We start from the raw sequence: 17,279 nt of genomic DNA, 5'->3' as shown, positions 1-17,279 counted from the left end.
ATATTTCCGTTTCACTGCTTGGGCTACTGGAATCATTATTTTTAGATAAACGTTTGGTGTATAAAATTAGCATGGTATTTCTTATTGGTTTTGTTTTCAAACTTCAAGTCAAATGAGTTTGCCAAATCAAATCTCTGTTTATTTAGGACAGTAGAAGTGTTTCTGAAAATGCTTGGTTCAAAATTTACTAGAATGCCCATAGCACTGTGCAGGGGTACCCACTGTTTTTTCTTTTTTCTTTTTAATTCTGATGTGTTTTGATGTTATCCTTTGGATTGTTATGGAGGTGTTAGAAGATGTGAGCGAACAATTCTTTCTCTCTCTTATATCCACACTTGCCACAAGCTCTCAACAGAATTTAATGCATACGTCAATGTTTTTCAGGATCATCTGTTGTTACCAGCCACTACTCATAATAAGACCCAACGACCGAAGATGTCGATAGTGTTGCCAGCAGTAAATATCAGTGGTGAGTATTAAGTTGAGCATGCTGGAGAAGCAGATGCTGTTTTCTGAAGGTTAAATTGCTTATGGAACTAAAATTTGGATCGATTAGTTTATGTTGCATTTCTTGTTAACGCTGGCCTAATTATCAGTATTACATACTTGAATGAGGGTCAGATTTAAAGGTAAAGTTTTTCTTAGATTGTTCCACTTCAGGTGGTGGTTGTGAGCAATCACTGGTTGGAATCATCCCCAGCAAATTCCTTGCACATGAAGGTAGTCCTTTCCTCTCTGGCATGGTGTTCTTTGTTCAGAGAGACTTTTATATGTGAGATTGGTGGTATTGAGATGTTCAGTGCTCTCCCCCACATGGAATGGTGAAGTGGTATAGTCTGGGTTAGATCTTTACCAGTTTATTTTGCTGAATGTCTATGATGCCCTGTACTCAGGTACACAACTTTCTCTTTCTCAGTGATTTTTACAGTGTGTGGCTGCTAGTCTGGTTGGGTGGTTGCTGTGGTTGTCTGGTACAGAAAAGGGGTGCATCTTGAAACATTGGGGAGCTGTTCCCATGCATTTGGAGGCAAGACCATCTCACTGAAATGTTTCTTTCTCAGACCAGTCCTACCCTGTGACCAGGAAGCCTTTTTGCTGTTAGATGGAATAAATTATGGTTGCTGGTGTGGAATCAAACCTTGAGAGAGCAGATCTGTCCTTGTTGGTGAAACCCATGCTGCCTCTCAACAGTTCCAGAAGCTTTGAAAAGTGGAATAATGAAGCTATGAAGATGACCTCCACTGCCTGTTCTCTGATCCATTTTAGTAACTTGAGAATCAAAGCTAAGGGCAGGAAGGTGTGCAATAGCACTCAAGGAGAACTGGTCTCAAGGAGTTCTGTTTCCTTTCCCTATCTGTAGACCTGATTCCCAGAATCTGCGAAGATTTGTTCTCATTGCTCCACAGTGACCACAGTGATCCATTGTTCTTTGAACTTTTGGAGCTTTTTAGGGAAGCTCCATGGGCTCTAGTCAGAAGGACTAGTTGTCTCAAGGGCTGATTCTGCATCCCCAGCCATACACATTCTAACTGACAACCTGGAAGCTGGGCTAGGCTGACTGAGAATTTGCAGCTTTTCTGAGAAGTTGCTGGGCATGCTATTAGCATCTAGTCCTCTTTCCACCCAGAATATCAGTGGCAATGCCTGGAAAATCTGCAGTGGTGTACTAAGAATGTTACTCCTATAATTTAAGTGGGGAGAGATTGTATAAGGTTAAGTATTCTCACTCTGAAGCATCAGGTAGTGACTCTGAATCTTGAGGTATAATGTATCTTGAGGTATAATATATAATGTATCTTGAGGTATAATATATGTATAATCTTGAGGTATAATGGGGGAGCTTTTTGTTCTCTCACCTGCACACCAAGTGCTTCTTGAAAGATCAGAAGTCTGTTTGTTTCATTTCAGGAGTTGTCCTTGGAGTATAAATTGTCCATGGACATGTTGGCCAGGTGGCTCCACAGTTGCATCAAATTGGCATACAGACCCTTGGAGGAAGTTGCTCCTTTGGAAATTATAGCACATTCATGGGTGCAGCAACAACTTCAGCCTTTTGGCGTCATTTCAGTTTGCTAAACCTGCTTCAGACTGCATAGTAGGGGCTTCTCAAAAGATCAGGAATGTCCACAGATCAGAAATTTACAGGAAGAAAATTCCTCTGTATGTGTTCTGTTTTATTGTTTAATTGTTTTTTGTACTTTTATTCTGGGCATTTGGAGAAAGCCGTTTTAAAAATAATAAAAGCAAAAATATTTCTGTTAAGCAGACCAACATTTTTTTTTTAACCAGGATGAATTTCTCCCAAGTTAAAAGGATGAAGTTGCAGTTTCCAGCCTTTGTAACAATTCTATTTTCCCAAGTAGTATGACAAAGTGAAGGTGAAAATCTAGCCACATAGTAGAAGGGGAAATCGCTATAAAATGGATCATAATTGGTTTTGGTATTTGCCTGCCTGAAAAATGTTTTTAATGTCTATATGACAAGCAGTTTCTTAGCAGAACTGGGCTATCATCCTCACAGTCACGTGGTTGTCACTAGATTGAGTTCTGTTTCTGATAATGTTATGGAAACTCTTACATTTCCTTTGGAAAATGGTATTTGCTTCCCCTTGCATTTGAAGGCAATTTTCCAAAGAAAGTGAACAAGAATGATGTCTCGTTCCACACAAGAAGCACAGGAGGCAGGGGCCTGAGGATAGTGCCAGCAGGATTTTTATGGTAGACTATGTGAACTTATTTTCAGTTGGGCTGATTTTTAAAGTCTGAAACTGCATTCATTAAGAAGCAGGTGAAGTTCCAGGGTTCATGACCTGAGGCAGCAAAACACATAAGGGTGATACAGTAAGCATTCTACTTGTATCTCTATTTCATTCTGTTTATGAATCCAGATGTCTTTTAGAGCAGGGATGGAGTTCCTGGCACTCTTTTTGCCTCTTGGAGGCACTGTCTCTTTTTTTCTACTCCATTGCAGATCCAGAAACTCGTGGGTTTCTTAAAGGGGAGCTACATTGAGGATGGTAGAGAGGGACATTGCACTGAGGCAATCGTATGCATTAATCCCAAGTTGTGTGTGCATGTGTGTTGCAGCAAGTGTAGGTGACTTAAAGTGGGACATTTAGGAAGGACAGACAAAGCTGTCCCAAGTCTGCTCGGCAGCTGTTTGCACAGTTGCAATAGAAACCTAACATCTGCTTCTTTTATCCAGAATCTGTTTGTTTTTATCCAACAGCCAGATTTGGGCTACAGCAACTTTCTATTGTAAAAATAGCTTGGATTCATCTGTCAAATACATTGGTGGTGGTTTTGTAAGGGTGTGTGTGTGTTTAGAGGCTTTCTATACCATAGGAAGGATGTCGCTGCTTCTTGAAACGCTTTCAAAGCCACTCTGAAGTTTTCCTTTTAACTTATTATTGGGCTTAGTGTAGCATATTCTAGTGTGGTAATTCCTGAGCTGTGTACCATAAGAAAAAAATTAAACCATTAGATTGCTATGAGTTTTGAGAACCCACCCACAAAAGAGGCTTGCTTGTTGGATCTCTACATGACTCACGGATTCTGGGAAGTTCGCAAACAGAGCATGAAGGCAGCAGCCTCCCTGTTATGTTTAACCAAGTTCATAAAAATACCTTCTCTGTTCTTGGAGGTTCCACTGATCTGTTGTAGCTAATATTCAAATACAGTGGTGCCTTGCAAGACGAAATTAATTCGTTCCATGAGTCGTTTCGTATTGCGAATATTTCGTCTTGCGAAGCGCGGTTTCCCATAGGAATGCATTGAAATTTAATTAATGCGTTCCTATGGGCAAAAAAAGTCAGAACAAAGTCAAATTTGGTTTACAAAGTGTTTATTAAGTGCTCTTTAAAGGCATACCGTATTTTTCGCTCCATGTAAAGTGAGGCAGGCATTAAGAACCATTATCACTGTCATTAACAAATGGAGAGACTTAAAGGTTTGAGTACTCTAGTTTTCGGGAAACCCCAAGAACTCATCATCGCTAGAGTCAGAATTTATGAAGCTCATTTGCTCACAATCACTGACATCACTTTCTTCGCTGTCTTCCTCCCCCTTCCTTAGGGTGAATGTGAGCATACACTGGCATGAAGATCCTCCCCCTTCCTTAGGGTGAATGTGAGCATAAACTGGCATGAAGTTCCCCCCCTTCCTTAGGGTGAATGTGATCATAAACTGGCATGAAGATCTCCCGCTCCCTAGGGTGAATGTGAGGATAAACTGGCATGAAGATCCCCCCCTTCTTAGGGTGAATGTGAGCATAAACTGGCATGAAGATCCCCCACTCCATAGGGTGAATGTGAGCATAAACTGGCATGAAGATCCTCCCCCTTCCTTAGGGTGAATGTGAGCATAAACTGGCATGAGGCATTAAAAAAAAAATTAGTCTTGCGAAGCACGGTCATTAAAATTCGTTTTGCGAGTCACCAAAAAATTGCAAAACGCTTTCGTCTTGCGAGTTTTTCGTTGTGCGAGGCATTCGTCTTGCGAGGCACCACTGTAGACAGATTCTTATAGGTGTGCAAGCCCTCCTGCACCCTGAAACACTCCAAAACCTTCAAGGCCATCTAGCATCTGCTTCAGGTTGAGGCCGTAGAACCTGTCCCAAAGGACCAGGGGGGCTCAAGGTGTACTCTCACCTGTACATGATTCCTAAGAAATATGGGAACACCAGAACTGTCCTAGAACTCAAGTGGCTCAACCAGTGGATATAGCACCAGAGGTTCAAAATAGAAACCCTGCATTCCATCCTCCTTGCCATCAGAAGGCATGACTACCTGACCTCTCTGAACCTCCAGGAAGCATATATACCCGTGCTGATCCTTCCTGCTCATCACCGGCTCCTCAGATTCTGTTACCAGGACAACCACTACCAGGACCCTTCTGTTCAGACTCTACTTGACCCCGAGAGTATTCATGAAGGTCCTAATTATCCTGATTGCCCATCTCTAGTCAAGGGGCATCACAGCCTTCCCATACCTCGACGATATCCTCCTGAGAGCGAGATCCCCAGAGCTTGGATTCCTATATCTACAATAAATCATCCAGTGTCTCACATACCTTCATCATGACCTCCTGGACAAGAGCCACCCGACACCCTCCCACACCACAGAGCATCTGGAAGCGATTGACACCCTGCCAGTACAGAGTTTTTCTGTCACAGAAATGGTGGGCCAAGACTGCTTCATTGATCTCCTCCACACTTCGATCCCCCAGACTGGGCATCCTGACTCTTACCCACCTTCTGGGCCTGCTGACCTCTTGGCAGGACATCATCCCGGGGCCAATTTCTGAGCTCAGTCCCTGCAACATCTCCTGCTCCCTCTTCAGGACCATATCCCAGCAAAGGAGCAGGTGTGTCAAGTTGCCCCCCCCCCGTCACAGAACTTCGCTGGTGGATTCAGCCACATAGACAGAAGGGGCTTGACCAACAGCCGGATGTAGTGAGCACTGGTGGAGTAGTTCTCCCTGTGCAAGCTGAACCCTGAGAAGATTAAGGTCAAGGAGCTCCTGGATTTCCTCCAGACTGACCTAGATAAGGGACTAAGCACAGCAACCCTCAAGAGATAGGTGTCCACCATCTCTTCCGTCCTGGGCTACCTTAAGGGCAGAGCCCTGGTGTCTCATCCCCGCATCTGTAAGTTCCTGCGTGGGGTGAACCTCGTTAACCCCCTGGTGAGGAGGGCCTCTACATGGGGCCTCCCAACCATCCTACAGGCCCTTATGAGACCACCCTTTGAACCCATCGCAACATGTTCCATTAAGACCCTTTCACTAAAGACTGCCTTCCTAGTGGGGCTGACCTCAACCAGGAGGGTCTCTAAACTGGCAGCCCTCTCCATCGCCAGGGACCTTTGCATCTTCAAGAAGGAGAAGATCATGCTCTGCACGGACATCACTTTCCTCCCCAATATCAACACCATATACTATAGGTTCCAGGAGGTGGTCCTCCAGTCCTACCCAAACCCCTTCCATCCCAGGGAACAGGACTGGCACATCTGCAACATTTGCCAGGCAGTGAGTTTCTACTTTTCCAGGACCTCTTTCATGCAGTCCAAGGCCATGTTTGTGTCATGTACACCAGGTAGCTAGGGGAAGAAGGTCTCTTCCCCCACTATATCCCGGTGAGTGAGAGAGGCCATAGCCGAGGCCTACAAGGCTTTGGGCAAAGAGCCTTCAGGGGCATTGAGGCTCACCTCCACAGTGTTCAGGGTCTGTCCCTCCCCGGAAGCTGTATAAAGGCCTTCACCTGGAGCTTGCCCACACATTCATCAAGCACTACAAAATTGATTCTTTCATTTTGGGGGATGCAGCCTTCACCAGGGTGTCCTTCAAAGCATGGTCTCACATGCTTCTGACAGCTCCTGCCCTTGAGGAGCCATGGCTTGGGCACTTCCCAGATGCCAAGGACTGACCCTGCTATGGAGATCCCACTGGAGAATGGGGAGATTTGGACACCGGTGAATCCCCCTTCTTGGTGGTCTCCATGGCAGGGTCAGTCCGCCTACCCTTGCAGCCTGAAGCGTATGAAAAGAAAGAGAGAGAGAGAGAGGAGAAAGACGTGGCAAAGGAAGGGGGCAACCAGTGCTTAGACAGCAGTCTCCAATCAGTGTAGTGAGGTATCCAGGGCTCAGACCCCCCCCCCAGGTCGTGGGGCCCTCTGTAGCACACTTTACCCAGCCCTCACAGCCTGTCCATCAGGTGGAGCATCTATTGTTCCAACTGGGTTCTATCTTACACACACTCAGAGCAGGGCCAATGTGGACCAGCAGACTTCTTCCATCCAGCAGGTGATCCTGAACAGGCCAGACTGGGGTGGTGCCTTGAGGCTTGGACACTCTGAGGAATCCAGGCAGCCCCTCCCTTCATGAAGACTTTCGACCTGACCTGCCTACCTGAGAGGGAGTAGCTACCCAGATGCCAAGGACTGACCCTGCCATGGAGACCACTGAGAAGGGGGATCCCAGTTCCACTAGGATTCACCAAATCTCCCTGTTTCCATGTAGGGAAAATGTGTCAACAGTCCTTTGATCATTTTGGTTGCCCTTTTCTGTTCCTCTGGTATCTTTTTTTGAAATGAGATGACCAGAAGCATACTCAGCATTCCATATGGACGTACCATGGATTTATATAAGGGTATTGTAATACCTGCTTTCTTATTGCCAGCGCTTTCCTAATAATTCTCTGCATGGCACTTACCTTTTCCACCTCTTCAGCATACCAAGTTAATGTTTTCACTTTGCCATCCACCAGGAGGACCCTAAAATCTCTTTTCTTTGTCACTGCCAGCTCAAATCCTATTTGAATAAATATTGATGTACAGTTGAGGTTGGAATTCTTTCCCCCAAGGTGCATTGCATTATATTTACTGATACTGAGCCTTATTTTCCTTTTTGTTGCCCTTTCACCCAGTTTGGAGAGATCGTTTTAGAGATGGATGTTCGTTTTAGAGTTCTCCTGCTTGGGTGTTCACTGTCCTGAATCTGGAATTGTTTGCAAATGTTGGTCACCTCATCCCTAAATTTAGATTATTTGTGAACAAGTTAAAAACTACCTGTCCCAATAGAGATCTTTGGAGGAGCCCACTGCTTACCTCCTTCCATAGCTAAAACAGTCAATTTATTATTAATCACTGTTTCCTATTGTTTATACAGTTACCCGTTCCTAAGAGGGCCTATGTTTTTATTATATGACCAATTTCTGACTAAATTTAGTTAGAAATTTCTGCAGGCAATGTTGCTTAAAGCTTTTTGAAATTCCAAGTGTATAACCTTCACCATATTGCCACGTTATGTATGTTTGTAGAGTCTAAGGACTCTGCAAAGCTGCTGAGATGGGACTCCAAATCTCTTTGCAAGAAATCATGTTAACTCTTCCTGAGCTAGGCTTATGCTTCCTTGTTTAACACTTTCACCCTCAATTTAACCCGTTTCTGTCCAGCTCACAGGTATACAAATTTGATCCCTGTTGCTTATTTGCAACATTGAGCAGGAATGACTTTAATGATGGTTTCCACCAATGTACAGAATAGATTTTAGGTTTAGATTTTAGGCTTCTAACCTGCTGGCTCCATTTGAGCTTAAAAAAAAAAGTAGCATTATGTTGAATTCTTTCCAGTCTTCTGGAAAAGATGCCAATTTTAGTCACAGAAAATCAGCAATTGCATATGTGAGTTCTTCTTCAAATATTATCATGTGTATACTGTCTAGACCTGGTGACTTGTTAATTTGTCAAAGTATCTCTCATGTCACTTCTATTTGATGCCCACCCAGAAAAGAGTGTTCACACATCGATATCTGTCCATTGTCTTCTGCCGTGCATCTGAAGACAGATGCAAAGAATTTGTTGTTTCTCTGCAATCTGTCAATCCTACTCCAGTAATTCTTTTGCTCCTTTGCCATCTAGTGGTCCAACAGGCTCCAGAGCTGCATTCCTGTTTCAGATTCAGTTAAAAAAATTCCCCCCCCAGGACTCCCAGAGATTATAGATTCCTTGAGATAACCCCTTCCTCTTGAATCAGGAGGGAGGGCTAGATGTCCTACTGTAGCTCCGCTTTGCACTAATTTTTCTCTCCCCCCCCCCCATCCCCACTACATGCTGTAGTCTGGAGTAAGAGCAATTCGGAGAAAGATGGTTCCCATTGTAGTTAGTATAACCCCCCCCCCCCCACAAATCCATGGCACAACTTGGTAAATTTGTGCATTTTGGACTTTGATTCCTGTGCACACTGTTTTATACCTCTAGTTGCTATCCCACACAACCCACTGAGGCAGGCAGGAGTTGTGATACCTACTGAGTCTGCTCTCCCTAGGCTTTAGGGTGGATTTGGCTTTGGGGTGACTGGGTACACAGTGAACAGAACCATCTTTTGGGGAACAGTTCAGGCAGCCAGATGCCACAGGATGTTTAGCTGGTATTCAGTTGTATGGATCAAGACAGAGTGGGAACTCTGTAGTTTCCCCTCTTCTCTCTTCCCCAGAACTCAGTGGGAATAGGGGCCATTTTCAGTTTCTCATGTTGATGCAGAATCTGGTAAAAAGGGGATGCAAAGGGCTATGCCACTGGAATTGGGGGAACAAGATCTGCAACAAGATCATGATAGAAGGCTACCATTGCGGAACAGACAGGGTAATACAGTTCCCAATACCATCTCTCAACTCTCCCAAGCCAGATTAGAGGTTTCTCTTGCTCATTTCATAAGGAAGAGAGGTATGTATTGATGGGGTGGGGAGTGGTGACAACACAATGGGAATGATTGTGCCACTGTCAGGGTCACAGGCTTTTTTGTACCTACCCAGACATTTTCCCAGACCTTCTTTATCTAAACCTGACAAATGTTACAATTTGTAGAGAGTGAGATCTGCCATGCCAGCTCCTAAAGTATATGGCCATTTCCTGGCTACAGTATGTGGTTTGGAGTTCATGGAAAACAACAGCTGTGATGTCATTACTTATCATTACATTATCGTTATGTGCACTCAAGATCCAATGGTTGAATTAAAGAACTTTTACAGGGCAACAAAAATAGACTTTAGTAGATGTTTCCTGGATTTCTCTGCTGATGCAGCATCTCATCCATTTGGAAAGATCAAGTGAGAGCTGAAGTTGTTTTTTGAGTACCATCTCAAAAGAAGCCAAGGGTGTACTTTCTAAAATGCGCACATGAAGGTTTTATAAAAGTAATAGTGGGGTGAGAGCAATATTTTCAAATATGTTTTAGTCGGAAAGAAGGCTAATGGTAAAGCTGCTGCAGTGAGTCATCCTTAGTTTTAGTGAGATGTCTCTAGTGGTCTCAACACAAGCAGGGACCACACCCCACACTAAAAGGGAAGGCAGGGCCTCTGCAAAATGTAGGAAGTTATATAACATCAGATGTTTGTATTGGATCAGATTTTTGCAGATCGGTCCACTGGTTAGCATGTGGAATAAGTTAGGAGAATAAGCTACTGAGTCATAGAACATCAGCGAATATGAACAGTCAAGTGTTAACAGCACATGTAAATAGAAAGCATGCAGAGGGCCTAGGAGGCCAAGGAACACTTGGAAATGAGCAATGCAGGGAACAGGCCCTTGACTTGTTTCTGCGTTTTCCAGTTTTTGAGAGCTGGAATCTCTAATTGTATCCTGTGATAGAAATAGCTAAGTTGAATAAAAGTAAAGTAGGCTTCTTCCTGTAGCCATTTTACCTTTTACAGAGTTCAGCCTGGATACAGTGCCTCATTAAGTGGGGAATGTGGTAGTGGTTGTACCAGTCTCTAGATTCCTTCTCACATAGCTGTCTAATTGGGCATCCTGATTACACGCTGTGCGGCAGTTGTGAATTCAGGCATGGCAGGGGCCATGGAGGCTGCCACTCACGTAGCCTATTAGAAGGTTCAGCAGGTTCCAACGTCTGCTTGGTTGGTGAGCAAAAGTCGGGTATAAAGAACCATAATTTTGCTAAGAGTTTGTCTTTGCAACTTCTTTTCAACATGGAGGTTTGCTAAGCTGACCTCGGAGGCATTGGCTGAGAGACCTGTCTAAGAGACACGAGGTGTACTTTTGGTGAGAGATAGTTAATCAGGTTTTAAATTTTTTTTATGCTGTTGAAGACTGTATGTTCTGCTATTCCTTACTAGGTACAGGAGGAGTGTTTTGATGTATCTGAGTCCAGGCCTGGCTGCTTAGTCACTACTGTTGCTACCATGTGCCCCATTTAAGCCAACAGCTTGCACCTTGGGCTTTAACCAGAGCTGAGTCCAGGGCAGGGTCAAGAGTTGTGCTTGGAATTTATTTGAACGTATATGAGCAGTTTTTACATTAACCCAGATACATTGATTGCTGTGTGTTTAAGTAATCAGTGTACCTGAGGAGCAACCTGTACTTGCATTACCAAGAATTGTGCGCAAATAGTCTGAGAAGTGCTCTTTTCTTAGATTGTTCATGGATGTTAAGAAACACTAATTGGAAAGTTGCTTGTCTGATTCACTGAAGGTTGCTCACATGAGTCAGACTGGTGTCATAAAATGTTCAGCGGTTTTTAGAGTTAAATTTTTTTATGGCTCTTGGAGCCTCTGAGAGGAATTTTATTGGGGTATGAAGTTTCTTTTCGGCCCCTTCCCAAAGGGGAGGGGGCAACGGGAGCAGACAGAACAGGGGGCAAAATAGGGCAGGTGGCGGGTGCTGACAGCCAGAATAGTCTTTAGAGCCCAGGTCTATCAGGCTACTTGATGTGAAGCCCAGGTCTACCCAACCATGCGGCTTTGGCAGCTAGATAAAGCAATATGGAAACCCAAACACACTCCTCTCTAAAATCTTTAAAATATAGAAAATCCATTGCAGAAAATTAGCATCATCATAGTTAGGCTCGCACTAGAATAGACAATTCGCTGTGTGCACCAAAATGAACTTCTGCCACAGCTGTAGCCCCACAATTGTATCCCTGAACCTATACACTCCTTCTTGGTTATGGGATCCTCATGCCAAAAAGCTACTGTAGCAGACCAGTTTCTTCCCAGATTTAACATTGTGTTAGGGAGAGTCATGGATGCACTCCTGGGCTTGGTGTATATGGCTTGCTGCAGCAGCTGCCACTTCATGCGTGTGATTGTGCCCCCAGCACCATATGCAGGCGGTGAGATTGGAAAACATAAGATCCCAAGAACTTTCTGGGCCCCGTCCTTTGGCTCCTGAGCCCCCTTTCCGACCCTGGTACAAATTACCTCCTTTACCCCCTCTCCTAGGCCCTGATGGCTCTGACTAGCTGCTGACTTTCACATAACAAAATACTACTTTTTCATAACTTTATTCATCACTGAGGCTTAGAATATGGCTCCTTCACTGCCTTTGACCTCGTTATCTACAAGTCCTCTTGTGCATTAAATGAAATGACACCGTTTGTTGCAAACTGCCAGCCAGGATGAGCTGTTATGGGTCATTTTCGTTATGTTATGCATTATCAAAACTAAGCTTGCCTGCAAGATCCGAAATACTGATGTCCTGCCCTTTTTAAAATTCTGATGAGATACCATATCATTTCTCCTGAGTCTTGAGTAGAGATGTAAAATTTCCGGAAATTTTAAAGCTTGGAAAAAACCCAGTTTTTTTTCCAGAAAGAAACAGAAATTTTTGGAAAAATTGAAAAAAATGCTACATTAGCACTTATTTTCTTTTCCAGATTGAAAGTCATTCTGTTACTTTAGGAACATAAAATATGACTATGGACAATTTGACTTGGCATAAAATTATCACAATTAGCATATTAAAATATAGTGTATCCAAACAATAATTACAAACAGAATTTACTTTTTAAATAATATTTATTTGTAATTGTGAGGCAAGGCCATGAAAGCCAGCCATTTATGTTAAAACAAATCATTTAAACAGAGCAAATGCTTAGCAGCTTAATAGGGAAAATGTATGCTTAGAACAAATCAAATGTTTACTTATGTTAATAGTGCTTATGCTATGTTTATGGGTGTTTATAGCTAAATTAGTTTAAAACAAATTATTAGTTTATATGTTTAGGAAATAGGGAAAAATGTTTATATGTTTAGCATGCATATATGTTCAGTACCAAAAAGCATTTTTTTCTGGTCTCTGTCTGTAAATTAGAAAAGGTATGTCTCTTGGCAAACTGTCAGGGACATCAGATAAGGAAAACACTTCATGAAAAAAGGGAGTATGAAGCTGAAATTTACATCTGAAGCTTAATTGCTAGTCAACATACCAAAGCATCAGATAAAGCAATGTCTCTGAATAGGCAGCATGAGGGAGGGAAATTCCAGCCTCAAACCTGCTTGAAAACAAGTGGACAGATGAAAACACATGTAAAAAGAACATCTTTGGATTTTTAAACCTATTATTCTATTAGTTCCCTTTTAAATCAAAAATACAGTCTGGATATACATATGTTGAGCACTAAGAGAGGTATTTAAAGAGTACTAACCAGAGTTTCATGTCAAAGAGATCACAATATTTGTTTACTTAATAGTTATTGCTTAAAAATGTAAATTAATGTTAGTAGCAATATATAATAGTTTAAAGTGAATTTTTGGCTGTTAGAATAGTTTAATCAAAGCATAAAAATACACAGAAAGGTGAAAACTATTAATGAAGCTTGAAGCCACAAGTCTGAAAATGTAACCTTGAGAAGACAGGTGTCTGGCAAAAGTTAATTGACAGGGGACACTGAAATGTGGTACAAAGTTACTTCTCAGATAAAACTCTTAGCTTAGGCAAAAGGCATTCCTAACTCCTCTGTAGACTCAAGGTCCTGCTTAATTTGAACTAGGGAGTTATAACTCAAAGAGAGACAGATTTGGATAACAAATAGGGAGTAGCCAGGATGCACTTGCAATAATAAAACTTTATCTCTTGACACCAGAGGCGATAAAACCAAAGGTTATACACAGGTTAGAGACATTTTAATGAGGAAAACTAGCAACATTAGATAAGAATTAGGTTATCCTGTGCTGGCTGAATTAGGTTTCCTGTGGGGTGAGGGACTTCAGGGCTTGGCAAAGCTCCTTGTCCCCTCCCCATGACCAGAAAACCAGAATTATGCCAAAACAAAGAACTATACAAAACTGCTCAATTTGTATGCTTTACACAGATTGCAGAATTCAGCTCTGCTTGGGGCATGATCTCTTTGCCCAGGGCAACTCTGTCATCTTCACCTGTGATGTACTGAGCCTTTAAGACACAGAAGAACTCTTTCAGGTCCCATCCTTTCAACAAGCTGACCTCCTCTTCCTTGCCAAACCGAAAATCAATTAGCAAAGAAAAGTGGAATTACAGATGGCAATGAAGGTAAAGTCTTTTTATGAGTGGAGAATAGATAGCTCCAAACAGACGTGCTGCTTTCATGGTCCAAACCCATATTCCCAATAACTTGCTTTAGTCCCACGCTCCCATAAAATGGAATGCGGTAGGAGAAGGGCAGAAAGCTCAGCTCCTTGAGGATGCTAGTCAGGAGGAACAAGACAACTGAAAAAAGGACACAGAGGAGAAGAAGGATGTCATCATCCTTTTGGATTAAACAAACTGGGATTCTTGGAAATGAAGAAAAATGTAAAGTTGCACCAACAGGTAGGAACACATTACTTCAACAGGTGCAAATGAGATACTGATCCTGGCTGTTTAGATTCAGGAGGTTTTAGATTTGCCTAATTTAAGAAATATGGAAACAGACAAACTATGTAGTCATAAGAACAGCCCCACTGGATCAGGCCATAGGCCCATCTAGTCCAGCTTCCTGTATCTCACAGCGGCCCACCAAATGCCCCAGGGAGCACACCAGATAACAAGAGACCTCATCCTGGTGCCCTCCCTTGCATCTGGCATTCTGACATAACCCATTTCTAAAATCAGGAGGTTGCGCATACACATCATGGCTTGTACCCCATAATGAATTTTTCCTCCAGAAACTTGTCCAATCCCCTTTTAAAGGCATCTAGGCTAGACGCCAGCACCACATCCTGTGGCAAGGAGTTCCACAGACCGACCACACACTGAGTAAAGAAATATTTTCTTTTGTCTGTCCTAACCCGCCCAACACTCAATTTTAGTGGATGTCCCCTGGTTCTGGTATTATGTGTAAAGAGCATCTCTCTATCCACTCTGTCCATCCCCTGCATAATTTTGTATGTCTCAATCATGTCCCCTCTCAGGCGTCTCTTTTCTAGGCTGAAGAGGCCCAAACGCCGTAGCCTTTCCTCATAAGGAAGGTGCCCCAGCCCCGCAATCATCTTAGTCGCTCTCTTTTGCACCTTTTCCATTTCCACTATGTCTTTTTTGAGATGCGGCAACCAGAACTAGACACAATACTCCAGGTGTGGCCTTACCATAGATTTGTACAACGGCGTTATAATACTAGCCGTTTTGTTCTCAATACCCTTCCTAATGATCCCAAGCATAGAATTGGCCTTCTTCACTGCCACCGCACATTGGGTCGACACTTTCATCGACCTGTCCACCACCACCCCAAGATCTCTCTCCTGATCTGTCACAGACAGCTCAGAACCCATCAGCCTAGATCTAAAGTTTTGATTTTTTGCCCCAATGTGCATGACTTTACACTTACTGACATTGAAGCGCATCTGCCATTTTGCTGCCCATTCTGCCAGTCTGGAGAGATCCTTCTGGAGCTCCTCACAATCACTTCTGGTCTTCACCACTCGGAAAAGTTTGGTGTCGTCTGCAAACTTTGCCACTTCACTGCTCAACCCTGTCTCCAGGTCATTTATGAAGAGGTTGAAAAGCACCGGTCCCAGGACAGATCCTTGGGGCACACCGCTTTTCACCTCTCTCCATTGTGAAAATTGCCCATTGACACCCACTCTCTGTTTCCTGGCCTCCAACCAGTTCTCAATTCATGAGAGGACCTGTCCTCTAATTCCCTGTCTGTGGAGTTTTTTCAGTAGCCTTTGGTGAGGGACCATGTCAAACACCTTCTGAAAGTCCAGATATATAATGTCCACGGGTTCTCCCACATCCACATGCCTGTTGACCTTTTCAAAGAATTCTATAAGGTTCCTGAGGCAAGACTTACCCTTACAGAAGCCATGCTGACTGTCCCTCAGCAAGGCCTGTTCATCTATGTGTTTTGAGATCCTATCTTTGATGAGGCATTCCACCATCTTACCCGGTATGGATGTTAGGCTGACCGGCCTATAGTTTCCCGGGTCCCCCCTCTTTCCCTTTTTAAAGATCGGCGTGACATTTGCTATCCTCCAATCCTCTGGCACCGTGGCCGTTTTGAAGGACAAGTTGCATATTTTAGTCAAGAGATCAGCAACTTCATTCTTCAATTCCTTAATAACTCTTGGGTGGATGCCATCAGGGCCCGGTGACTTATTGATCTTTAATTTATCAATGAGGTCTTTTAACCTCTATCTGACTTAACTCCTTGGTCAGGACGGGCCGTTCGGGCAGTGGTATCTGCCCGAGGTCTTCTGCCGTGAAGACAGATGCAAAGAACTCATTTAATTTCTCTGCCATCTCTAAGTCTCCTTTTATCTCTCCTTTCCCTCCCTCACCATCCAGAGGGCCAACAGCTTCTCTGGCGGGTTTCCTGCTTCTAGCATATTTGAAGAAGCTTTTATTATTCCCCTTAATGTTGCTGGCCATGCGTTCCTCATAGTCTCGCTTGGCCTCCCATATCACCTTCTTAGTCAATATGTCAGACCTCTATTGTAATAAATGTACGAACAATTTTAAATTTTACGAGCAGTAGTTCATTGTAGTAGTCTGAATGGTTCAATCGATAATATTTGAAAGGTTATCCACACAAATATTGTACAAATATTTAATATTTGTATAATACAGCATTTTTGTGGGACTATTGAATCACATGGATTTTTTTACAGTTGCCCCTGTGGAAAACATTTTTGTTCCAAAGGTTACAGAATTTAATGATTAAGAATTGCTATTTAGTAGTACCTGCCAAAGTTCTCCTCCTCTCTAGTACCTCAATTCCATGGACATCATGGGTAGATTAATGCTAGAAGGGTGGTATTTTTCAGGGAGAAAGGTCCTCAACACAACCCTAGGAAGGATTAAAATCTTTGCTCTCAAGAATACTTTCCTCCCTGGAAAAACAGAGGAAGATGTCCCTGAAACAGAATAGTATCACAGGTGACAACAGAGAAGAGAACAGCAATGCATTATCAGTGTGTTACCTCATTTCTTTGAGACTGATATGGAATTCAAATACTGTAGAACAGTGTTTCTCAAACTGCAGGGCAGGAACCACTAGGTGGGTCACAAGCCAATTTCAGGTGGGTCCCCATTTATTTCAATATTTTTAATATATTAGACTTGATGCTACCATGATGTGTGGTTGCATTTGGGGAAATGTTACAGATCTAAACTTTTAACAAGCTACTATGTATATGCTTTGAAAAATGATAGTCAATTGGGCTTGCTCCTGGGTAAGTGTTGATAGGATTGCAAACTAGGATTGTTAAAAATTTTCCGGCTTGATGGTGTCACTTCTGGTCATGACATCACTTCTGGTGGGTCCTGGCAGATTCTCATTCTAAAAAGTGGGCCCCAGTGCTACAAGTTTGATAACCTATGGCAAAGAGGACATTTGCTATCAGGGTCTACAGTATTTCTGAAAAAGCTTCAAAATCGAAGCACCTTCCTGGGAGCCCCTTTAAGTTTTTATTACATAAATCTCTGGGAAGACTGTAACTATGTGACAAAATTATAGATGCACTGCTAAGAGCATTAATTGCAGAGTCCGCTAAAGAAGGTATCGGCCTTGCCTCAATCTCCGGAGGCAGG

At 43.0% G+C, this 17,279-nt stretch overlaps 1 protein-coding gene across 1 annotated transcript in view; it reads left to right on the top strand.

The window, feature by feature from the left end:
• The window catches only part of ATF6 (activating transcription factor 6), a 109,871-nt gene that overhangs the window by 72,300 nt on the left and 20,292 nt on the right, over positions 1–17,279 (top strand). Inside the window, exon 15 of the mRNA XM_066622907.1 lies at positions 385–469. Within this exon, the coding sequence (XP_066479004.1) occupies positions 385–469 (85 nt within the window). The remainder of the gene's footprint in view (positions 1–384; positions 470–17,279) is intronic.

The sequence above is a fragment of the Tiliqua scincoides genome, chromosome 4 (genome assembly GCF_035046505.1).
Source record: "Tiliqua scincoides isolate rTilSci1 chromosome 4, rTilSci1.hap2, whole genome shotgun sequence".
NCBI classification, from domain to species: Eukaryota; Metazoa; Chordata; class Lepidosauria; order Squamata; family Scincidae; genus Tiliqua; species Tiliqua scincoides.
The sequence above is the reverse complement of the archived record's forward strand: the minus strand, read 5'-3'. Positions and strand labels throughout refer to the sequence as shown.